This window comes from Triturus cristatus, chromosome 9, assembly GCF_964204655.1.
Source record: "Triturus cristatus chromosome 9, aTriCri1.1, whole genome shotgun sequence".
NCBI lineage: Eukaryota > Metazoa > Chordata > Amphibia > Caudata > Salamandridae > Triturus > Triturus cristatus.
The window spans coordinates 851506491-851532185 of record NC_140592.1 but is presented as its reverse complement, the minus strand read 5'-3'; the positions used below and the strand labels follow the sequence as shown (position 1 = coordinate 851532185).

The 25695-nt window shown below is 40.4% G+C and overlaps 1 protein-coding gene across 6 annotated transcripts in view; it reads left to right on the top strand.

Moving 5' to 3' along the window:
* The window catches only part of LBHD2 (LBH domain containing 2), a 334397-nt gene that overhangs the window by 197293 nt on the left and 111409 nt on the right, over positions 1 to 25695 (top strand). For all 6 annotated transcript variants that reach the window (XM_085626324.1, XM_085626321.1, XM_085626320.1 and 3 more), the window contains one exon: positions 17171 to 17258. In XM_085626324.1, the coding sequence (XP_085482450.1) occupies positions 17172 to 17258 (87 nt within the window). In that variant the 5' untranslated portion in view covers position 17171. The remainder of the gene's footprint in view (positions 1 to 17170; positions 17259 to 25695) is intronic.

The following is a 25695-nucleotide window of genomic DNA, read 5'->3' as shown; positions in this document are numbered from 1 at the left end:
GTTCAGTCGAAGAGCCAGGTCTTGAGGCTCTTCCTGAAGGTGTGCAGAGTAGGGGAGCATCTGATGTTGACTGGGAGCTCGTTCCAGGCCTTTGCTGTGACGTAGGAGAAGGCTCTTCCGCCTGCTCTGGTTCTGCGGATGTGTAGGGTCTCTGCCAGGGCGAGATTGGTGGAGCGGAGCTTCCTTTTGGGTATGTGGAAGAAGAATCTCTCATTGAGGTATTTGGGTCCGATGTTGTGGAGGGATTTGTAGATGTGGGTGAGTAGCTTGATGGTTACTCTCTTCTCGATGGGGAGCCAGTGGAGGTCTCGTAGGTGTTGGGTCATGTGCTCGTGTCGTGGGGTTCCAAGGACGAATCTGGCTGTGGTGTTCTGGATGGTTTGGAGCTTGTGTAGCAGGGTTCTGTTGATTCCGGCATAGAGGGCGTTGCCATAGTCCAGTCTGCTGGTTATGTGTGCGTGGGTGACGGTCTTTCTGCATTCGGGGGGATCCACTTGAAGGTCTTGCGAAGGATGCGAAGGGAGTTGAAGCAGGTGGAGGCAACAGAGTTGATTTGGCGGGTCATTGTGGGGGAGGAGTCTAGGATGATGCCAAGGTTTTGGGCATGGGCTGATGGAATGGGTGGGTTTCCAAGGGTGGAAGGCCACCAGGTGTTGTCCCAGGCGATGAAGGAGGGTTCAAGGACGAGGACCTCTGTCTTCTCCGAGTTGAGCTTCAGGCAGTTGTTGTTCATTCAGGCTGCGACGTACTTCATTCCTTCCTAGAAGCGGAGTCTGGTATCTTTGGGGTTCTTCATGAGGGAGAGGATGAGCTGGGTGTCTTTGGCGTAAGATACTATGCTGAGCCCATGCTGTCTTACTATGGCAGTGAGGGGGACCATAGTTGCGGTGCAGTCACAAGAATTGTCTGAGCAGTAGGTTTTCTCTGAGGTGTCTAGGGTGGTGGCTATTGTACCTAAGTAGACTATTGCAGTCTGTAGGTTTCCTGTATGTTGTTGTATGCAGTCTCAACTGGTATTTGAAACTGCACACCTTCTCTACCAACAATTTGGTCCTCAAATTCGTGATTAAACTTGTTATGGCGGCATGCACCGAGGTATCACCCTCTAAACCTGGGTGTATTAGTGAATATAGTATTGTTGCATTTTCCAGGCTGGCAAATGTCCCTCACAGTGCACTGCGTTAGATCCAAATGGTATAAATTTGTTCCAAATTCGACAAAAGTTGCTTCAACATGTCATTCATTTCAAAACATGTGTTGTAGTATTTTCATTAATTCATGAATAGTATTTCTTTCATACATTAATCCATGATACAAAGCACTTGAGAAGCACAAACGTGTATTTGTTTAGCCCCAATGCATTTCGGGCAATCTACTGCCCTTCGTCAGGGGTTTGTCTCTAAAAAGAAATTAATGGCGAAATCAGGCGACAACATTTTCAGAAAAACATAATTATGATAATCCTACTGCTCCGGACAAGTGTCTCAAGTGAGCATGCGAAACGCGAATGAAACGCGCTCGAATAGTGTGCAAAACTTATGGGATATAATGTGCTTAAAAGTTAACCAAGCAGAAAGCCAAGGTGATCCACGGGGGGGTTAGAACAAAATTGAGTGCTCAAAAAATAATACCGTGATCAACAAATTGCCGAAGTGATACATGGGGGGTTGAAACGGAATTATGTGATCAAAAAAGTAATATTAACGTGATCGACAAATTAGCCCTGCAACAGTGAACCAACGTATAAAGCGCGGTAAGGTTAAATCATAAACGGGGCTCCCGGTTTTATGGTATTTAATTTTTTAACATTTCCGTCTGTATTTATCCATATTTATTTTTTGCTCATTTTTCCTGTGTTTATACATTTTTATTTTGTGTTTTCTGTATAAAAGAAGCCGTAAGGGGTATTTTTCCACATTTATTTAGCTGATAAATATATGTTTGCATTTGAATGTGCAAAAGTTTTCAGTAGTATACAGTGCAATAGCGTTATCAGAAAAAACACTTACATTATAAAATAGCATAAATAACTTTAAATCTGCACTTAATTGATCCTAATAAGGAAATCTATTGTCTTTTTTCATCTCCCCTACCTCTCAATATGTACACCTACTGACCTGGCACTCATGACTGACAGTAGAAAAAAATCATCCAAAGAAAACCTATTTTCCGTATTTTTCTGTATTTAAAAATAAATACAGACAGGAAAATAGATAGTTTTCTATCTGCATTTATCTGTAAAAATCACTAAAAGCGTAAAACTGGGAGCAGTAATCATAAAGGTGTCCAGTCCTAAGTCTCCGTGTCAGAATCCCAACTGTTACAAAAGATATATAACAGAAACAATAGTGGTAAGAAATACCTTGTGGTGTGAGAGGATTAGTTCCCGTTTTGCTCCGAAACTGCCAACCAAGTGAAATGCTCGCAACCATATTTCAATGCGCTACGCGCGACACTGATAGAAAACGGACTCATGCGGTGACGTCCGTGTTTGTGGGGGCCATCTTGGAAAGGGTATTGCAAGTGGATTCAACCCGATTATGAATTATCCAGTAGAAAAAAAGATTGACAACACAAAGGTATACATGAAAAAATGTGTTAAGCTGTCAATGGAACACATGAAAACATGTTGAAATAATGTAGAAACATTTAAGAAAGGCTAACAGAGGAAACATATGACAGCGTGAACAAAAATACAAATAAAATATAAGGCTGTAGACGAACGTATAAAAAGTGTGCAGGGAGTATGAGAAAAATTAGAATGAAAGAATAAAAGAAGAAGATGAGGAATTCCTAAGTGGTGTGAATAGACCAATGTTGTTAGAAAAGGCTGACAAGGGACAAGTAAGAAACGTGAATCAGGATAATGCGATTATTGACGAAATTAAGCATGAGTGGAGTGAAACAAACGTAAATGGAGTGAAAAAAGGCTAACAAGACTGTTAGGTCTCAGAGAGAAGGATCAATAAAATGGAAAAAAAAGTTGAAAATAAAACCAAAAGTGGCATGAAAAAGGCTGAAAAGGCTGTTAAGTCTCAGAGTGAAGGATCAATAAAATGAGAAAAGAAAGTTGAGAATAAGATCAGAAGTGGCATGAGTTAAACATAGCAACTGTATTCAATACGATAATTAAGTCTGTGTGGCATCAAAGAGTTCATCTTTTTTATCCAAAATGTTTCACGCTGGATGAGAAACTTTCGGTTACCCCTGCCTTTCTTGATCTCAACTGTTTCACAAACTTGAAACCGTAATTGACTGACGTTGTGATGGTGGGAAGAAAAATGAGTGGCCACTACTGACTTCAAATTGTTGTTTCTGATGTTGCTTTTGTGCTCATTTATCCTTATTTTGATCTTCCGCTCGGTTTTGCCAATGTATACCAGCACACAGGAGCATTTGAGTAGATACACAAGGTTTTTGGAATCATAAGTGGCAGTGGTGTACAGTCGTCTTTTGTATCCCTGTGTTGGGTGGTTTACTGTATTTCCTTTTATAATGTTATTACAATTGCCACAATTGTGGCATGGGATCGTATCCTTAAACATAGTATTGTCAGTGTTCAATCGCTTAGATCTTAATAGTTCAGCCAAGTTTTTACTTCGCTCGTATGCAAAAAGTGGTTTATCTACAAATGATTGTTTGAAATCCGGCTCTTGTTGGAGTAATGTCCAGTGTTTAAGAATGATCTTTTTTATTCCATGACTCTCTGTTGAAAATGTTGACACCATAACTGCTCTATTTATTGATGTCCTCTTTTTATGAGTGGTCAAAAGTTGAGTTCGAGGGACTTCAGAAGTCCGTTTCATTGCTTTGTCTAAAATTTCAGCCGGATATCCTCTGTCGTGAAATCACTCCACCATACTCGTGAGATTTTCAGAAAGTTGTCTTGGATCTGAAACAATCCTCTTCACCCTAATTAGTTGAGAATAAGGTAAATGAGTTTTAAGCGCATGTTGGTGGAAGCTACTGTAATGCAACACATTGTTGCGGTCTGTTTCTTTGCGATAAAGGGTTGTTTTTAGTTGTTGATCTTGAATATACACTTGTACATCAAGGAAATTGATTGATCGGTTGTCAATGTTGTAGGTGAATTTCAACCTGTCGTTGACCTGGTTCAGAGAATCAATAGCTGATGTTAAATCTTCCTTGGGACCTTGCCACACCACGTAGATGTCATCAATGTACCTTAAAAAGGTTACAAGATCTATGTTCCACATGTTATTATTGATGAAATGATCAAGTTCGAACTTGTGCATACAGAGATTCGCAAAGCTAGGTGCCGCGCAATTCCCCATTGAAGTTCCTGTCAATTGAAGGTAAAAATTCTCTTTGTGAACAAAGTAGCTATGGTAAAGTGTGAATTGAAGAAGTTGCAATAGAAAGATTTTTAGGTCATGGTCTAGGTCAGATCCTAATAAGAAAAATTCTAATGCCTCAATTCCCAGGTCATGGGGAATTGAGGTGTACAATGCTGTCACGTCGATGGTGCTTAAGAATACTTCTTTGTTCCAATCAATTTGTATGTTCTTCATCTTCATCAAAAATTCAGTGGTGTCTTTGATATATGTTGACATATCCTGAACGAACATTTGTAGATGTTTATCGAGATATTTACCCACTGGTTCATGGATTGATCCACTTGTGGAAACTATGGGTCTCATTGGCTGTTTGTGTAGATTTTTATGTATCTTGGGCAGCATTTGTAAAGATGGACTTCATGGAAATTCCTGTATTAGATATTTTCGGTCAGTTTCCATAATGGTACCATTTGTTACAGCAGTGTCCACAATTTTCTTGAGTTCTGATTGGAATGCCTCTGTGGGATTGGACCCCAATTCTAAATAGGTGGTTTGATCTTCCACATGTTCATCAATTTTCAAATTATAGTATGCCATGCTCAAGACGACTAATGATCCGCCCTTATCGGCTTTTACACATTTAATATCAGGATTGTTAGCTAGTCGTTGAAGCGTGCTTCTGTCTTTGATAGTGAGGTTGGATTGTTTAGACTTCTTGGTTTTAAACAGATTTTGCAAATCGTTTTTAACTAAGTTTTCAAAAGTGTCCAAAATCTTATGGCTCATGGGCGCCATGAATGAGCTCTTTGGTTTGAGACCTTCCAAGGTGTTGTCAGACTTCTGAGATGGTTCAGTGACTATGTTGTCAAAAAGGTTTCTTAGTCTTAATGTTCTCATGAACCTAAACAAGCTAACTTCTACTTCTAGGATGTTTGATTTATATGTTGGTACAAAACTAGTTCCTTTCTGTAACATCTCTATTTTGTGAGGGCTCAAGTAGGTCGTTGATATGTTGATGACTAAATTATGTGGATCAAAAGTTACTTCTGGCTACTTGTTATTCTTTTCTCCAGTATTAATTAGGTGCTTGTTCCTATTCTTTCCCGTCCTGGTTCATCATTGCCAAGCCGGCTTGCTCCTCAAAAAGGAACCGCAGTTAAACTGGATGTGGTTGGAGTTGGGTCTGACTGTCTCGTGCCTGGTCTCACATTCAGAACTCGAGGTTGTTTGTTTGTGTCTGAATCACTGCCTGCGGAAGAAGTGTCGGTTTCAGAGGTTTTGTTTGTCAGTTTTTTTGTCTTCTTCTTGCGTAAACCTCCGCCCAATTGTACACTTCCCCGAGCTTGTAGTTGATGGTATCGCGACGGAATTTTCTTACCTTCCGTTCATTCATTTCCTTTGTGTGTCTTGATAATTGCTCGTTGATGTCTGCCAACACCTTTGACCATTCGTCTGTACTTAATTTGGATGACAGCTCTCCTTTCAGAATGATGATTTCACTACTTAGTTTCTCTTAGGAGACTTAGGACTGGACAAGTTTATGATTTAACCTTACCGCGCGTTGGTTCACTGTTGCAAGGCTAATTTGTCGATCATGTTATTATTACTTTTTTGATCACATAATTCTGTTTCAACCCCCCTGTATCACTTCGGCAATTTGTTGATCACTGTATTATTTTTTAAGCACTCAATTTTGTTCTAACCCCCCGTGGATCATCTTGGCTTTGTGCTTGGTTAACTTTTAAGCACATTATATCCCGTAAGTCTTGCACACTATTCGAACGCGTTTCATTCGCGTTTCGCATGCTCACTGGAGGCACTTGTTCGGAGCATTAAGATTATCAGAATTATGTTTTTCTGAGAATGTTGTCGCCTGATTTCGCCATTCATTTCTTTTTAGAGACAACCCCCTGACGAAGGGCAGTAGATTGCCAAAAATGTATTGGGGCTAAATGAATACACGTTTTTGCTTCTCAAGCACTTTGTATCACGGATTGATGTATGAAAGAAATACTATTCAAGAATTAATTAAAATACTACAACACATGTTTTGAAATAAATGACACGTTGAAGCAACTTTTGTCGAATTTGTATCACATTTATACCATTTGTTTTATGCAGTCTGCCATCTTTTAGGGATATTAGTAGATCTTGAAATGGTTGTTGTATGGCTGAGATGTTATTTGTAAATTTCAGGTATGGGTTCAGTGTGTTTTCCCAGTCACAGAATCTGCGGCGTGTCTCTACAGTTCCTTGCCACAGAAGGAGTTTATCATCATAAAAACGCCGCCAGATGATAATATTGGTGTGAAAGGGGTTGTCCTCTAGTAGAATGTACTGTTTTTTAAAAAAATGGCCATAAGTAGACATGCCAAGCTCGGGACAAAGGTACTGCCCATCGAAGTGCCTTGTTTTTGATGGTATAGCTGGTCCTGGAACTGGAAGAAATTCTCCTTTAATTCTAGGGTAGCTATGAAGTGTTCTGACAGTTTTTGTAAGCCCATGAAGATTGTAAGAGTTTTTGACAACAGTGTCATAACCCAAGATGGTAGGTTATGGAATGTTAAACGTGTTGCAAGATGTTCTAACATATCCAGACAAACAAATAATCTTCCGCCGGTACATTTTAATGATACGGTGGCTTCAAGAGTCAAAGTTTCTGATCATGTTAGATTTCCCCCAAAAAGATTTTATGATGAATAACTTATTGTCTCTTATCTTGGGTTGGATTGTATTTCGCTCTTTTAGTTTGACAAAAGGGAGATATGTTGTATTTACATTTGCAATGCTTGTTTAATTCAACCTTTGTAATGTGTCTGCACCATGGCATCAAATGAATAACATTCTTGTTCCATATAGAACCTTGGAGACACTGTTAGGTACTGAGGGCAGTTGCACTGTTCCTGCCGTACTGACCAGTTGTCTTTTGGTTGCTGTGCTGCATTCCAATAAACTACTCATTATTTCTACTGGACTTTGATCCTCCTTATGCAACAGTAGCACATTCAATTATGAAGCTGACAGGGGTCGGGGAAGACCAATCCTCCGATTGGAGGATTTCTTCAATCACCTCTAGAGTGGCATTGTGGAGAATGTTGGTGTATAGAGCCGCAACGTCTAGGGTGACCAGTAGATCAATGAAGATGCCATGAATGATGTCATTGATTGTCTCCAGCAAATTCAGAACATCCTTGATGTCTCTCAGGAGGGATGGGATCTTAGTCACCAGAGGCTGTAGGAAGTGATCACAGAATTGAAACAGTGGTCCCAAAAGAGACCCTATGCCAGACTCTACAGGTCTACCTGGTGGGGGGTGGGCACCCTTGTATATTTTGGGAAAGGCGTAGAACTAAGGAGTCTTAAGGTTTTATTTGATTAGGAATTCAGATTCCTTTTTACCTACCCGACCCTGCACCTCTGCTGAGTAGACTAAGGAGGTTATCTGAGTATTCAGTCTACTGGTTGGATCCTGTATGATCGGGGTGTAATATGTGGAGTTGGACAGTTGGCGTTGACAGTCTGCCACATAATCCTCAGTGTTCATAATCACAATTGCCCCTCCCTTGTCTGCTAGTTTTATCGTGATTGTAGTGTCATCACCCATGGTCTATGGCCGTTTCCTGTCTTGACATGTTGTGAAAGGTAAACAGCGTTTACAACGTTGTTATTATATCGCAAGACTATTACAATGTGGTTGTTACAACGACCGCGTTGTTAGTACACGATGCATTTACAACGCAAGCCAATACAATGACCCTACTTTTCCTGCCACTGAACATTTTTGTTTGGTGCCCCTCTTCTTTTTCCTCTCCCTGTGCCCCAACGTCTGCCTAAAAAAGGAGGTTAGTAGGGCTGTGGAAAGGCATGAGAGGGTCCTTGCGGATACATCTGGTAGGGTGGATGCCAAACCATTGGCGGGCCTTGATATGGCGGTATTCCATAGCCCCTGAGGGCTGGAGGTTGTTGGGTGTGGTGGGTCTCATCACTACCTCTACTTTCTGTGCTTGAATTACTGCTAAATGAGGAGTTAGGTCGCATGAGGAATTACTCTCATCAGATGAGGTTTGCCCCCCTTCCAACTTAGTCCTCTCGCAGGTAGGGCTAGACCTTCTCTTTTTCAAAATTCTTTATGTCCTTTCATAATACTTTACACATAGCCTCTAAGTTAGGCCTGACTGGTTTTGTGTCAAGTTACCAGAGAGTTAACCCCGGGCTAATTTAGTGACTTTTGTCATTCACCCTGACAAGAATTGTGGTTGTTGCCTGAGTGGGGCTTCACCCCTCTGTTTCAAGAACTCAGTTTCTTACATTAAGAATTAGAAGGCAGAGTGCTACTGATGAAAGAAAAGTAAGTTTTATTATGTGCACAAAGATATTTAAGGAGATGTGACCTAAAATTTACGTTGCTGGCTTTGGAGCTTGGCACCTGCTCTGTTATATCGACTTCTAAATTTGCAAAGAAAAGGCACTTTAACGCACAATTAACAGCTTCTGCATTAATTTAGAATGCTTCAAATTGCAATTATGTTTAATGTAAAGAGAATGACTGCAGGGCATTTTCCAATTGCAGCATTCCTTCCAAAAACCTAGTTTCTGTATTCTCTAGTCATGTACAGCACCTCATGTTTGAGATACTTCTCCAACAATAATAATGCCCTTTTTTTAGTGCTGTGGTTGTCTGGTAGAATATGGATGACAAAAATATGTTGTGGACAGAGTACCGTGCCTAAAATATTGAGGAGCAAAATTTCAGGAATGCACGTGCAAATAGTTGAGTATAGATTTACTATTCTAAACTCCTCACCTACTTGCCATGGAGATATATATATCGTCAAAGTACATATATGTGGAGTTAGGTATAGTATAACTTTGCTTATCTATAGAAACTTGCATGCACAATATTTCTGTCCTCGATATTCTTGACACAATATTTTGTCCACACTCTATTTTCGACTCAATATTTTGTCCAAACACCGTAAGGTTTTTCCCTCTAGATCTCAATACCTGCATCTCAGCCTTTACTAACTTAAAGACGTGCCATACAGCAGCTGCAGCATTTCATTTTCATTTTCCGAAGACTGGGGTATCTTCAGGAAACAGCTTCAAGCCACTTCCTTCCGTTGCAATTCGTTTGTAAAGGCCCCTATTTTCCTGAACATAAAGTTGAAAGTAGATTTCTCTTGCTCCCTCTCTGACCTCTTCTCTCCAGACAACTCTTGTCGTTGGCCAGGGGCCTTCAGAAGTACAGTGCCTTGACTGTGGACAAGGAGATTGGCACAGAAATGTCTGGGCAGTTGTTCAATTTTTAAAACTTTGTAGCTCCTGCATTTATGAGTTTACTGGTTGAGCGACGAGTCGGAAAGTTAGTTGTTTACTAAAATGTGCCTTTCCTCACAATCCTGTTTTTTAGACAACATTAAGGGAGGGGACATTACTTAATATTTTTTAAATATGTGACATTTTGTTCCATCGCGTTCTGTGTAAAAGTAAATAAAGAGAAAGGCTGTAAACTAAAGCTGTAGTTTTCATTGCCACTCAACATAAAACTTATATTTCCTTAAAGCCATGCACACGAGAATTATCGATTATTTTTCTTAAATTGCCTCCTCTGCCAGCAGCAAAACAGCAGTCACAGATCAACAAACACCTACAGGATTTGTTTTCAGTATGGCAATAGTTACAACACCTTGCCAGTAGAATTCTACCAACCATACAAGCAATATGCGTCAGGGCTCCAGCCCATGACGGAAAAAGCCATGCTGTTCTTTGAAAAAAGTACAGGCTGCGTCAATGGACAGGAAGTGGAATATCACGTCATTTCCGAAGTCAATGGTTCTATAGCTGCAAGCATGGAACACAGATTGCCGTCTGTGTGGATACGGCAAAACTATTCAAAGACAATATCCTAACATTTTGCAAAATAATGGTAGGCTATTATGCTGGAAATACTTGTTCTCCATAAAAGACATTTGTAGAGCAGAGTGGGCAGAATGGCCGAGAGATTTGCATTATCCAACCGGAAATGCACTTTACACAGGGACGTTCTAGAAGCTTCAGGGTTGGCTGGCGGGGTTTCCAGCAGCAGTGGATTGCTTTCACTGACGCACATGAAGAGGTCAGACTTCTGCATCCAAATAATACAAGCTTTTAGGAACAGGCTGCTTTTTCCGCAAGGTGCTACATTAAGGTCATTGTTAGCAGCTGCCTCACAGCACACTATTAGTTGCCCACAAGTGGGTGCCAGACTGTGACGAATGGCCTAAAAGTGGCCTTCTTATTAGAGAAAAGGATATGCCAAAGAGGAAAAATCTTATTTTGCCTGGAGCAGTGAAAATACTTTAAAATAGGACTGATTGAGCGAAAAAACATGCTGCGAAAAACATGTCCATTTGTAAGCCCATGAAAACGTCAACATGAAAGAGAAAAATTGACTGCTCTGTTTCAATTACTTTTTCTTCCGTTTTATGCAGAGTTACACATTTTAAGGGTTATAAAAAAAAAAACTGTCCAGAAGTACCAAAAATCCCATGTGAGTCCTGGTCTATGTGCTTGTTTTCAGCGACTCCTTGAAAGTTATGGCTGAACTTCATCAGTATATACAACTATTCTATAGGGCATTTTTATTATTATTTAAAGCATCACTGCGCAGCAAGAGAATTAGCTTGCTGCGTTGCATGAAAGGGAGAGAGCAAAGATGCTCCATATTTACTAAGATATGGAGTATTACTGCTCTCCCCTTTCTTTACACTAGTGCACTGTGTGCTACCTAGCGCCAAAGGAGGCACTCTTACACCTTAGTGCAAGCGTACCTGTGTTAAAGGCAGGATGGCTTTTGAGCATGAAAGGATACCTTCCTGTACAAAAACAATGCAAAGAGGAAGTAAAAAGAAGAAATAAAGATATGCCTCCCATTAAGACTCTGTCAGCTAGGCGCAGCATGTTGGGGCAAACCCAGGTTTAAAAGTCTTTGTAAATCTGTGTTTCTGTAAAAATACATGGGAACACCTTTTTGGAGTTAGTGGTCTGCAGCTAGCCACCATACCTGTTTTCGGTTGTTATCAGTCAGTGAGTTAAGCTGCCTGATCTGAAGCAGATATCGCCATCTTTTCACCTGTAGGAGGACGCCGAAAGATTGTCACAAAATATGGAACCAGCTGATGAGGCCCTGGTGGGGATAACAGTGAGGTGGCAAGAGGGTTTGTTTGGTAATTGAGATCCCTCTTTTTCATACCTTGACCTTTGCCCCATCTAACATGCCCTTTTTAACTGTTTTGTCTTTGCGGGTGGAGGGAGAATAGGTACATCATGGATACTGGAAGGTCAGTGAAACACTCAGGTTATGGTTTGTCATCTATTGAGGCACAGCAACAAACAGGGTGATAGATGGAATGGTTGAGGTAATCTCTGTCATTTGCCTTATTTCAGTCTCTCATTTGTCATTACTGAGGCACTAGCAGACAGTGACAAATTTACACAGCTGGGCATTTTGCATATTGAATTTATTTTCACTTATTGGATTTTAATCCAGCGTAGCTTGTGGTGAATGAGAGAACAAATGATAATCGTCAAGAAAGAAACTCTGGCCCTAATTATGAAAGTGCGGAAGCTATTGGAAGTACAAAAAATATCAGATAAAGTACATATTAGACTGATTAGTTTCTCGTCTGCACCATTTTGAAACCATCTCCAGTATTACTGGGGCACTGTGTGGTAATACCAGCAGCTATCTCGTTAATACCACACACTTCCCTGTAATTCTCACATATATCTCTGGCAAGTTTTTGTTGCTATAGAAACCTTGCTGATTTACCAGTGAGAACATGAGAACAGGAGTGGCTACTCCATTTGAGCGGAGGAGCGTCGCCCCACTAAGAAAAGCCCCAGGCCAGAGAAGAAATATAAAATGGTGATAAAGTTTATTTACTACCGTTTAATTTTTCAGCAACCAACTCATTCTAATAGAGTGACAGGACATGGTGGGGCCAGTTTTGCCGTGCCTTCTTTTGCATTTGTCGCCCTAACTGGGAAGTGTATGCCCAGACGTGGGTCCCATGCTCACAGCACCACTGGATTCAAGCTAGCCTGGCTGATGAGGGATGGTACCCCGAAACCGGTCCCAGGATGCTTGTTTCCGGTCCAGGGAGGACCTGGCTTGGCAGTTCGGGCTGGACTGTTCCCATAAGGAACAGGGTCAATACTGATTTGCATATGGCTGGGTCCAAACTGGGGTGGTGTGGTGAGTAAATGAATGATGGATTAAACTCAGATTCTTGTTACTGGGGTGAATGTTTGCATTGTCCAGCATTCCGTCTATCAATTGTTTCTTTTGCATGTGTTGCCCTAACTGGGAAGGGTATGCCCAGATGTGGATCACGTGCTCAGTTCACCACTGGATTTAAGCTAGCCTAGCTGATGAGGGGTGATACCCCGAAATCGGTCCCAGGATGTTTGTTTCCGGTCCAGGGAGGACCTGGCTTGACAGTTCGTGCTGGACTGTTCCCATATGGAACAGGGTCAAGAGTGATTTGCATATGTCTTAGACACCTGGGTTAGAGAAAGTGTCATCCTCCAGTGCTCTTAGGAGCTCTGAGTAAAGCCATCTGATTTGTCTAAACATTCTGGCATTTTGGCATTATAGAGGACAGTAACGTCACAGATCATAGAGGATTTACAATGGCAATGTTACAGAAAGCTTTTACAAAGCTATTGCCTTGAGATTTCAACAAAGAGATTTATAACTCAGAGGCACATGGGGTCCTCTTTCGAGTTATTTACACTTTTGACATTTTAAGTTTTTTATTTATGTGGGCAAGATTCTGTCACCAAAGATTCTACTGTGACCTACCATATCTTGATAGCATGTGTTATGGGGTAATAATTAATTCCCTTTTTTCCTCAAAGATGTGACAAAAGGGACTTCATGATATGGATGGATGGTGGGTGGATGTATTTATACATTTAAAGCAGTTGCTGCAACTTTTTGCCAACAGGTGAAGTTAAAGTCCTTTAACCATGTCCTTTTGATGTTTGCATTCCACCGAAGGAAGTGTTATACTAGTTAAAAAAATGCAGGGGAGAGGTAAATATGATCCCTTAAATGACCAGCAATAAGAGTTGTGAGCCGCACCAGGAATCCCTTTCGCCATAAACAGCAGCGGTTCTTGCAGGTAAGCACAGTGGGGCGGTGGGGCAGGCGAGGCGGGCGAGGCGGGACGGGGTGGATGTCGACAGATGACTGAATAAGAATTATTTATTTATTTAATTTTATGTATTCTGTCGTCTGTTGACTTCTCCCCTTCCTCCCCGCCCCACCACCCCACCGTGATTAACTGCACGGACCATCGCTGATAAATAGTTAGATTTCAATATCTGCACATGGCTCTTTGGTAGCGATAAAAATTCTAATCTGCACAATAATTGTCTTGCCACAGCTGTTTCCCGTGACAGATTTCGGCAACTTCAATGTGGAAAATATATATTAGTAAAAGGGGTAGAAAAGAGGCAATTCATGTGGAATTCAGTGTGTTACATACTGATTTTACATGTTATCCCTTGTTTCTAAGTGAAAAGCTTGGAATAGGAAGTATTTACCACACTGTCTCTTCAAGGGATAATGGTATTTCCCGGTCCCGTAAATACCATATCTTTTTCTAACAGATGCAAAATGGTTAAGAGACTCCCATGCTGCCACAAGTCGCAGTTTGATTTGGCTTTTTGGAAGGTAGCTGTGATGGGGAAAATGTTACAAGCTTTATTGTACGGAACATTGCAAGCGCAGCATATTATCTCTTTTTCCTAGGGATATTGGCTTGTATACTTTACAAGAACTTTTCTGTGACTTGCCTGGCCTGTTTAATGATTCTGCATACCTCTAATAAAAAACATGTGCACTTATGCAAGTTAATAGCCCTGATGATGCATAGGGTTGACTTTATTTAAGAATCAGTCCTCCATATGTATATAGACATACAACAATATGACACGGCTATTCATTATAAAGGCAAGCTCACTCTCCACTATTTATCCAATTTGTTAGGAGAAAATGTAGTTCTTTAACTGCACAGACAGATTATTCAAAGTTATACAGGAGTGAGAAGTTATATTGTGTTATGGAGATCAAACATGGATTGACAGTATTTGCTATTAGTTGTATTATCACATGTTAATGATCCCCATAATGAAATACTTGTTAAATGGATTACTTACTTAAGTATTACTCATTCTTGCTACAAGAACTCTTCATACCTTTCCAGGCAGATTCATAAATGCTACTATAGTCCCTAAATAAGCTATGTTATCAGCAAAAACAGGGCTACTGGCGTTCAAGTACTCACAGGGAGCGGGAGGAATTCCGTAAACAGTGGTTCTCCCACTCTGCACAACCCACAGTTCCCCACTCTATTTAGAGTAAATCAAACCACTGGGTTGCCACTCCACTGGCAGTAACCCCTTACCCAGCAGCCCATCTATCACAGGACCTCTGAGTCATACTGAATGTCATCTTACTGTGCTACAGTGGCGGTCTTCCCGCTCTACTGTGGGAGAGACTACACTCACTCATTTTCCCTGCCTGTGTCCGCCATGCAAGGCATGGCAGACACGCAAAGGGAACATTTTTAATGGCTCCAATGTGCAGGTAGAAAGTTCCATATCCCATGTACATAGAAAAAGTTCCCTGCACACTGGGGCCATTTGCTTTTTCTTCATAGAAGACAACTCCTGCATTGGTTTTCAAAGTTTCCCTAATGCAGATTTATTGATACGTTAAAGTGGAATTTGCATTTGTTAAAATATAGAAATCCAGATTTTATGAGTTTATGAACATAAAAGGACCTTTTGGTGCATTTAAGTAACACACAGGTGCTATCACATTTTGAAAATGAGACTGATTGTGCTTCATGTTTTCTGATGGCATGTCCACCCTGTAGTGACTTATTTTGATGTTACCTATTGATGGAGACTTTTTAAAGTGGTTTTTCTCTTATAACTTGTTCCCTGTGCCAGAATTTCTTTCCATCCCAAATTGTTGGTAATTGAGGATATGGTCAGGGAGAAATGTAATTAAATTGCCAATTCCATTGTCTTGCAAAGACATTTTAGACATTTTAGATCTCTGGATCACTAATGAGCCATCCTCATTAGAGCACCGATTTTATCATATAACGAATGTGCTCCTATTTGAAAAATCTAGGGCCAGATGCACAAAGCTATTTCGCAGCTACAGAATCTGTGATTCTCTACATCACAGATTTTGCAAACACTAATTGTTTTTTTAAATGCACTACACCCATTTGGAGATTTGGTAACTCCCCACTGAATCACATTATGAGTTTAGAAATGCATATCAAATACCTACCAATTTGAAAGGGTTGTTTTTAGGGCGTCCCTTCCAAATTGCTATTAGCAATGCTATGTATGAGTGATTTGTGACCGCAGCTTTGGTTGCAAACCATTTGTTATTGGTTCCTCAAAGTAGGTGGTAACATATTTGCAAAGGGGAAAAGGGCCCTTGGGGACCTATTCCCCTTTGCAAAATTAAAAAAAAATGTTTGCTTGGGAGTGAGCAGTGTTCAAGTGGACTATTGCCTACTTTTAAACAAACTTTTCAAAAACATATAATTTTTTTCTTAAATGCAGACATATTTCCTTTAAGGAAAACAGCACAGCTGGACTGTGAACTGGGGGGATGCGGCCGAGCAGTTTGCAGGGCCGGTTTCGGCTGATTTTGTTATAGGGGCCGAAATTGCTGTCCCCCAGGGGTCCAAAACCGGCCCCCGCCCTGGCGGCCCACCGGGGAAACACCCGGTGCTCTTCATGGCCAGTCCGGCCCTGGAAAACAGAATGTATTAAAAAAAAAATGCATTTAAATTTGGTCTAAGTCATTGTGGTCTACTGACCACAGATGTTCACCATCCTTCTTAATGGCATCTGATTGGAGTGAGTTGCAATTTGCTACCTACCTCTTCCATAATAATGAGGTGGATAAAATTGAGACCCACTCTGAAGGGTGAGTTTGCAAACCGATCTATTAGTACATAGATCAGCTCGAAAAATCAAAATTGTTTGGCAAAATTTCAATGCGCAATTTGGGACCACATTTTTGAAAATTGATTCTTTGTAATCTGGCCCCTAGTGCTTTATCAGTGTTAAACAATAAAAACCTTCAGTCAGTCTGTAATCAAGTCTGAAAGACTATGATTCCTCTTCAGTGCTGTCAATGTAGACTGCTTGAATGGTGTTTGGATATGCTTTGTGGCCCGTGAGAATGTGGGATTACAGCAGCGTTGCCAAGGGACTGGTATGTTGTGAATTCTAAGAGTAGTTATGTATGTGCAATTCTAATGCATTTTGCACTCTTCATTTATAGCTATAAACTTGAAGTGCAGATAATGGGAACATTTGTTTAAAGCAAAACTTTGTGAGCAACATAATGTAGTGGACGAATTTATTTTTCAAATTCACTTAAACCAATTCTGAAACACTTTTAATTCATTATCAATTAAATGAATTTCTTTGTCTCATTAATTTATCATATCTGTCGTTTAGTAAATAATTTGATAATTGCACATTATTATAATTCTGGAATTCTACTGAGTCACAGTTATTTTTTAGTTTATAATTTGTTTACATTTAGAACTCAAAAACGAACATTTATAAATATTCTTTGATATTTGCTATAAGACCATAAGGCAGCAGCGGAAAATGGACGTATACAATTCATTTTTTAGCACTGTGGCTCCTTTTTATGACTTACTTACTTTTACATAATTTTTCCCTTAAAAATAGTAAACGAATAGAGTATCGCATTCTGCGACAATGAACAGTCATGATTTTCGTTGCAGTTTGTTGACTCACTTCTCATCTTTTTACAGAATGACTGAAGTGATGACTTCATGCGAACCACCCATGGAAGAGTTTACCCTAAGCCCTCCTCAAGAAGAAGGAGGCCCTACTGTCCAGGTTGGTGTTTACACGTTCCTGCTTTGGTTTAGAAAGTTAAGCGCATAGGTTTCATGACATAAAAAGTAGAATCAGACCAGGGTTCTGGGAAAGAAAATATTTCTGCTAGAAAAAAGTAAGGGGCTCATTACGATGTTATATGGATGCACCGTTGCGGATTGCAATCGCCCGACTTTAGGTTGGCAGTTCTGACCGCACAATTTGGATGCAACCATTCTTTCAATGGAAGGTTGTGCGGCGGGCAGAAAAGGCCTGCAGCACAAGCTGCCATTGAAAAAGGTATGTTTTTAAACATCCTACATGGTGCCTGCCACATGGTGCAGGAATATTTGGGTGCACCATAGGTGCCCCTCAGGCCCCATAGCAGAGAACGGGGAGGGACGGCAGAGCCGAGGCTGACTCCGCCGCCATTATGGGATTATGTGTGTTTCTGATGCTCCGACTGGCTCCTTGAGTCCTTCGGAAGCGAAGTGGATGGTCTCTCCGCCCGGTGCCTCATTCGACATCGTAATCGGGCCCTATGTTTTTCAGAATGTTTCTGTAAATGTAAAAGTTCTCATGTTTCCTAGGTCCACGTGTCAGTAGATTGTCCAGTCTAGGAATCTTCTTTGCATTATGGGGCTTGTGTTTCTGGTGTTGTAAAAGGATACCTAGGACTACATACAAAGAATTATCCTGAAATGCGTTCTCACAAATGCACCTAGGAAACTTGAGAGCTGAGAATAAGGATGTCCATCCAGTGTGTGAAGCCAGTATTCGAAAATTCCAGTGGTCACCTATAAATAGTTTGAAAATTATAGATGGGCAACATTGAATAACAGGTGTGTTTTCACTGAGGGGTTTTGAGTGATATAAAATAGATAATGAGAGTGAGCTGCCGATAAAGGCTTGAAGCTACTGAAATACCCTACTCCAATAGCTTTGGTAGGGTATTTGTATTTTCTCAATACATTTGAGAAAGGCCAAACTCTGGTTTATTTAAATTATCGGAATTAGTTTCTTTCAAAGGGGTTCATCTGAGTAAGAATTGTAAATTTCCATGAGTATATTTCAAACAGATCTAGTCATCTACTAAGTGTGAGAGCACAATAAAGTGACGTACAGAATAATCCCATTGTTTTTGAAAATACATTTTCTTTCATTTATTTCTCTTAAGTTTATCTGGGCCTCGTAACATATCACGGATTAAATATTGTTAGAGTGTGTTCGTCCATATGCTCAGATCTTGGAATATTTACAAACTTTTCTGTATAGTAAAAATCGGTTGGAAAAAATAACAAGCATTTACAACGCAATCGGTCTCTCCTTTGGGACCTTATATGTATTTAGCTATGCAGCACATTAGCCTGGGTGCTGAAACATCTACTGTTCTATAACATGGAGGGAAAGTAAGCACCAAACTGCGTGACACGCCAGGTATGGGAACACATGGAGAGAAATATTGCCTTTCAGCGGGCAATGGTATAGTCCAAAGCTCTGTTTTTAATATAAAAGCAGGGTCTTCAGTGGCCATATCACTGAAAATACATGATTTGAAAAAAATATTAATGTCTACGTTTGCTCGTGGAGGACAATATCTATGGACTGGAATCTAGAGAATGCTAAAGTGATTCTGGTATTGTACTGACCTCTGCTCGTCGTTTTCTATCAAGAAAGTTAAATAGAGGCAGTTGCCAGAATTTTTTTTTTTTAAAGTCCCTCAGCATAAAGCAATTTTGGCATTTTACTGACCTCTGCTGGTCGTTTTCTATCAAGACAGTTAAATAGAGGCAGTTGAACAGAAAAAAAAGTCCCTAAGCGGAAGTAGGCAAGTCCTAGGGCTGATCTCCAGAGCCCACTAAGTACATACATATAAGCATATACTAAAGTATATATACTAAAGTAAATACTAAAGTATATACAAGAGGTCTCGAATGCTCGACCTAAAAATGTGAGAGCCCATTCCCATTGCCTTTTTGCTAATCTGTTGTTCACAATGAAAAACAATGTTCAATGGAAATTGTGCATAGCATTTGCTAGATGTGATTCTTTATAAATTGATTAGTGCACATGAATCTTGTCCGCTGACAATAATTTGAAATGTGGCCGGAGCAGTGGTGTGGAGGTACCAATCTTTGAATGTTCTACATTAGCACGGGGATGTGTACAGACCAGTGACTACCACATCTATTCTACTTCCAACAGGAAGTTGTAAGCAGGCTATGGACAAATATGTCCCTTGCCTACTTTGCGGGCACCGATAAACCAGCAGTCATGCAAGGCATGCTCGCTTGTGTGCTGGACTGTAATCCTACCTTTCCGAGTTTGAATATAATACTTTACTTTTACCAGAATGGGTGGCTCACAGTCGATCGAAGTTGGAGAGCTGTTGACATATACATCCTTGTTCCTCCTTCCACTGTTCTCATGGGAGCCACTGAAAAGGAGGAACACGCCTGCTGCTTTACCATTCATGGAAATACAGCATTTAGGCTGGCTGTATGGCTCCTCTCTGAAAGCAGGCCCGTTTCTGCAATATATATTTTTGACTAGTAAGTCCATCGGCTTGGGTTGGCATCCGGTTGTGGTGTTCCTTTTTATGTCTGAAAAAAGTCTACATTGTGTGTACATCTTTGAAGAGCCATGAGTTCATTTTGAAAGTCAAATACTTGAATTTCTTGCACCTGATTCAAGATTGACATTTCTCCAGCAGATCAGATTTACTCCTGTGGATAAACTTTTGGAGTAAATCTGCCTAGATGGGTGGAAAGAAGGGAGTTCTGTGAGGATGTGCCACCAGAGTTTGTGAGTGTTCAGAAATATTTTGCATCCTTTCCACCTTAGAAAGTTGCTTTTGCAAAGAGGTCTATCCATGTTGCAAAGGAATATGTAAACTGACATATTTACTTGAGATGTTGAGGAAGAATCTTGCCACTGCATGTGAACTTCAGCAAATTTTCTTTTATGCTTAAATATTCTAATGTATGCAAAGTTGCTCCTGGGTAAGCCTCAAAATCCCTGATTTACATAAACTGCCATTAGCATTCTGTGGATCCCTGAAAATGCGGGTCACAGGTAAATGCTTAAGGACATGATTATGAATCAGGCCATGTGGAATTGCCTCGTGAAATTTAGGTCAACCTGATGTTGACTATTTAGGTTTTGCCACATTCAGGGGGATATTAGCAAGGGCCTTATCGCCGCTTTAGCGGCACTTTTTGCTGCTAAAGCGGCAATATTTCTATCGCCCTATTAGCAAGCTGTCGCTAACAGCTGTTAACGACAGCTTTATGGCAAAAGCAATCGTTTTGGTGCAACTTTGCATTTCAGCGATATATATCGCTAATGACATGCAAAGTAGGCATTCCCAACTTAAAGCAACTGAAAACAGTCGTAAACCCAGCTTCCCCCTAATAGAAATGCCCGCGAAGCGATAAAAAAATTCGCGCTAACCGCGAATATCGCTGGAATCTAACACCTGCTAAAAACCTGACTTAACCATTCTAGTCAATGGGAGGTGGATTGTAAGGTTAAGTCCTCAACTGCCTATTAGCAAGCTTTTTATTAGCGTGTTGGATTTATCGCTGGATTTCTCGCGCTATTGCTAGGTTTCGTCGCTATCGCTGGATTTTCTATCGCCTTGGAGATAAGCGTTTATAATAACGCGTTATCTCCGTGATGAAATCCAGCGATAGCCGGCGATAAAAGAAAGAGCGCTAAGCGTGCTTTGCAATAATTATCGCGATATCCCCTTCAGTTTTTCTGGGTGCAAGAGAACCGATTTTCTTGACCGGTAAAAGAGATGAGACTCATTGCTGTTTTTATTCCTGATAGGGGAGATCATACAATGCTCCTCCCTGCCAGAACATATGTTTACTCTTTCCTCCCCATCCCCTCTAAACCCCGCTTACCCCACCCCACCCACATCCCTGCACATATATTTACCATTTTGCTCAGAAAAGTGAATAAATGTATGTGGTAAAACCCTGTGTAATAGAAAGTTCCTTTTGGTTTTATGGCTGGAAAAATTACCCACAAACTGTAATTTGCCATTCCATGGGGCTTTACTCATAATTGCACAGTGCCAGTGTGAAATTATTGCATGCCAAATAAATTGCAACTCATATTCAGTGCCTGTGTAGTGAAGTTTCATGCTTTTTCTCAGATTTGTACCTCTTATTATTTTTGGCCAGGCTATTAACATTCATTGGTCTTTTATTTCGTCATGCCGAAGGCCATGTCTTCTAGCTTCTGGTGGTTACTTGAGACCTTGCCCTTTAACTATGTTATCTTGTTTTTGTATTGCTGTCTTTGCTTCCGCACTAATCACATTTGAAGATTCTCAGTTATAGAAAGCGTAGTTTACCAATATAGGTCTGTCCTCAGAAATCTAGGTTGGATTTTCAGATCACCTCCCTCACTGATTGCTCTTCTTTAGTAGGAGGATTTGAGAAGTCATGGCCCGTCTTCGTGTTTTAAATTTCTACTTAGGTTTTGAGAGCTAATTTTGCCATTCCTTAGTTCTGAGCTAATGCACCATAAAGTGGTAGGCAAGCTCTGTGGAAGCCTGCCAACCATCAAATTATGCACAAACATCCTGTAGAGCTTGGGTACAAGCTGAGACTTAATAAACATTTAATAATGACTAAGAGGTTAACAAATACACATAATGACTGATTGACTTTGATCCAGGAGACCTTTGCATTGTACAGTCATTGTTGTCCTTTCACAGAATGAGGTAATAAATAGAAAATGGTTACAATGCAGTTATAACATTTTTAGCTTCAAAACAAAGTAGTAACAATTTCAATGGATAGGGAAATTTGAAGTGCTCTGGATTATAAAATACATTGCGGGTAAATTGATATAATGCTATGTAATCGGCAGTCTTCACAAACACACACATTGGAGAATAAAATTGGGCAGATGCCAAAACATAATTTTCACAAAAGGATGAAAACGTAGAAAAAAATCCTAACAGTTAATTTTGAATAGTGTTTGCACATGAGGATAAATAACATACATATGCCTACACTAAGGCACACATATATGCAGAGAAACACAACCACATGTATCCCTACATACTTGGACAACACCCCTGCATATATCATGTACATATTATCATGGTTATGACTAGAAGGCCAAAAATAGATGCCCAGAATTCTACACCAACTATTTTTGGTCGTACCTTTCTTTAAGTTCCATGCTGACCATGAAGTTACAGAGATAACAAGCATTAGCAAAGTGTATTGGTCTTGGGTTAACGTAATAATGCATGCAAACGCAGGGGCGCACAAATGATGTTTCCATGCAATAGTACATTAAAGGCCTACATTTTGATGTTATCTATGCTTGGAAGTTGTAGTGGTAGGAAAGTGTAGTGGTAGTGGTGGTATTTTAATGATAGTTTAATGTAATGGTGATATTAGATGCTTTTGTACTGGCAGTGGTATTGCTTGTGATAGCGGTACTGGTGTGGCATTAGTGGTATTGGTGGTGTTGATGTCTGGCAGTACTGGTAGTGGTCTTGCTGTCTGTTAATGGTCGTACTACTGTTTTTGTGGTGGTGTAGGTGATAGTAGTATGATCAAGTGCCCACATATTAACAAGTGTAGATCTCTTAAACACACTTCCTAATTTATTTTTTATTGTTACATTGGGATGGTCTACCCCAAATATATCTATCAATGTGCTAAACAAAAAGGATCTTGGGAGCCCCCCTAGGGTTCAGGATTGCATGAATCATGACAAAAGCATTTTCAAAATGCCTGCTGCATTAAACATGTTTTCTGTATGTGTTGGATTTATGAGATAAAGAATTGAATATGGCAAAATGTTTGATGGTTGAGTGCACCTTTTAGATGTAAAACAGTCCTTCATGCATTGCAGTGCATGCACTCTAAAGGCAGTAGAAGTATGCATCCACCAGCCAACAGAAAACCAATGAGTTAGAAATAGTCTGCTGGATGGCTGTATTGGCATGCTCAAGAAGTGGGCAGTTCATCCAGCCTTTAATGTGTTCCTTTCCTCAACAACAATAGGCAAATAAAGGTGTAGGCATTTGATGTACTCACATTTGATAGCCTGAAATATTAAGGAACAACAATCAAGATGTGCTAGAAGGAAGCACAGGTGTTCTGACATCTAGTTTCGGGTTTGGAAAATGTTAAAGTAGATACCTTAATTTAATCTCATTTACAATAACTCATATATGCTGTAAAGAACAAAGTACTAAGATAAATCGTGAGCTTGTGGGGGACTTCACAGGAAAGCCTTGCAGTTATGCTTTAACAGTGGCACAATTGCTGAGAGTTCTAATCCCAGTGTCTGGAACCCAGCTCCTTTGAACAGTTGGTCAGAAAAATGAAGATGATACTCATAGCCCTGTCGGAATCATTTCAGTGGTGTCCCCCAGAGATTCTTTTTGTATTGGATGCGCAATACAGAAGATTGTTTTGCAGACCACATGTGTGGGGCATAAAGTTAACCGGTAGTATACAACCTACCACTATGGAAATTAACAGCAACATATTCTGTGCATATTATTTGAGCAACATCATTGACCAAATAGCGCTACAAGATTAGACAGTAGTGCCATAACACCTTCAATTAGCTACATCTGTCCACCTTTGTCTTCATTTAGGACAATCATTATAGCTTGTAAAATTTGCCCTTCTCAGGCATGCATTATCAACATTCCTGGGAATAAGGATTTTTAGAGTTCCTACAAAATTACTGTTGGAGAGAAAACCATTTCTTCCACATGAGCTTAATGTAGTCCATTTCAGATTGACAGGCTCCACACAAATCTGACTTCAGACACCTTACTTGGAAGATGATTTTCTTGGTGTCCATGACATGGTCCAGAAGGGTGAATGAGATACAGCTCTGTGTGCCTATGAACCATTCGTAATATATATTATAAAAGGATTTCCCTTATTGTCTTCCAAAAGTGATTATGAATCCCCATAAATCAGGGAGATTTCTCTACTAACCCTTTCCATAATCCTTCACAACTTAGATATTAATTCAAGCTCTGATTGTGAGGACTGCTCCTAGGCACGTTCTTGCCTACCCTAAAGAAATTAGGGAGTTGGAACAGCTCTTTATATACTGAGAAGCAATTTCCACAACATTTGCTTTGTCTAAACAATCCAGAAGGCTAATAAATACTGACAAGGCAGGTCTGAAGCACATTTTACTAGAAGTAAGGAGATGACTACAGCTTTTCTGAGAAATATACGAGTTGGCGAGATGTGCAGTGAAACCAAATGGAGATCTGACCCTACCTTTGAAATAAATTGCTGTTTCGAATGATTCCAGAGTAGACAATCATGAGGGCGATGCATTTGTACAATCTGTATGTGCTTGCTAATCAGGTATCTCTTGTGCTTTCTCTGATCTCATCAATTCATGTGACTTTCCAACTTTTGTTCTGTGGGGGGTTAGCTTGCTCCTCTACTCAGTGCTTAGTGACGTTAATGGAGATCCTAGATGGAGAAGGAAAATGTACTTCTTCTAAGTTTAGCCCTCTTTCATGGGTATTTTCACTTAATTTCAATAGCAACCCACCAACACTTCAAAATGAAAACAGGTGATTAACTACAGAGAAAGCAATTAATGCTTAGCAGAGAGAGTAGTTAGCCACTCTGCTGCACTCCAGTCATACACCCTAGACTATCAAATATAGGCAGAATTTGGAAGTGGAGATCTTGATAGTCAGATGGGGAAATCCCCACCACTGTCAAAATACACCATATGTCCTTTATGTCAGAGCAGGGCAACAACACTCACTGCCTGACTGTGATATGTTGGGGTCCTGCAAAAAATGGTAGTATAGTGACTTTTTTGGCCAGCAAGTTCTGAGCAGGAAGAAACTGTATGTCTGTCCTCTGGACTGAGTCCCTAAGATTCCCCTCCTGCCTGTTACACATGCACAGGAGACTGGGGAAAAAATTGAGACTCTCTGAGCCATGGAGAAGGAGACAGAGGCCACATCACCCACAGCCTAAGGTCAGCCCAGTGACCATTAGAAATACAGTACTTTCCATTGTAGTGAAGCCTATGGATTCCTCTGGATCAGTGAAACAGGCTGCCACAGTGTGATATCTCCCAGTTATGGATCCTACCAAAGATGGAATCAAGGCAGCAATAGGGCAGTGCTGATGTTGGCTAGTACCACACCATTCTCTCGTAGCACCCGGTTCAGCTATGTAATTAATAGGGAAAACACTTAGAGCTATAGCAGGAGACTGGCAGAATTATGAAGGTATTTAAACCTAGGTAATAGCAGTGCGTCTGGCTAGGTCTAAATTGGTGTCTGAGAATCTTCCCGTCATTTAGAAAAGGGTTAATTATCGACCTTGAAATGGCAGATCATAACTTCTTGACCTGCTTATCTGTTTTTTTGTTTTCTCTTTTCAAAACAGAGGTTTGCATAAAGTGAAAAAGCACGAGA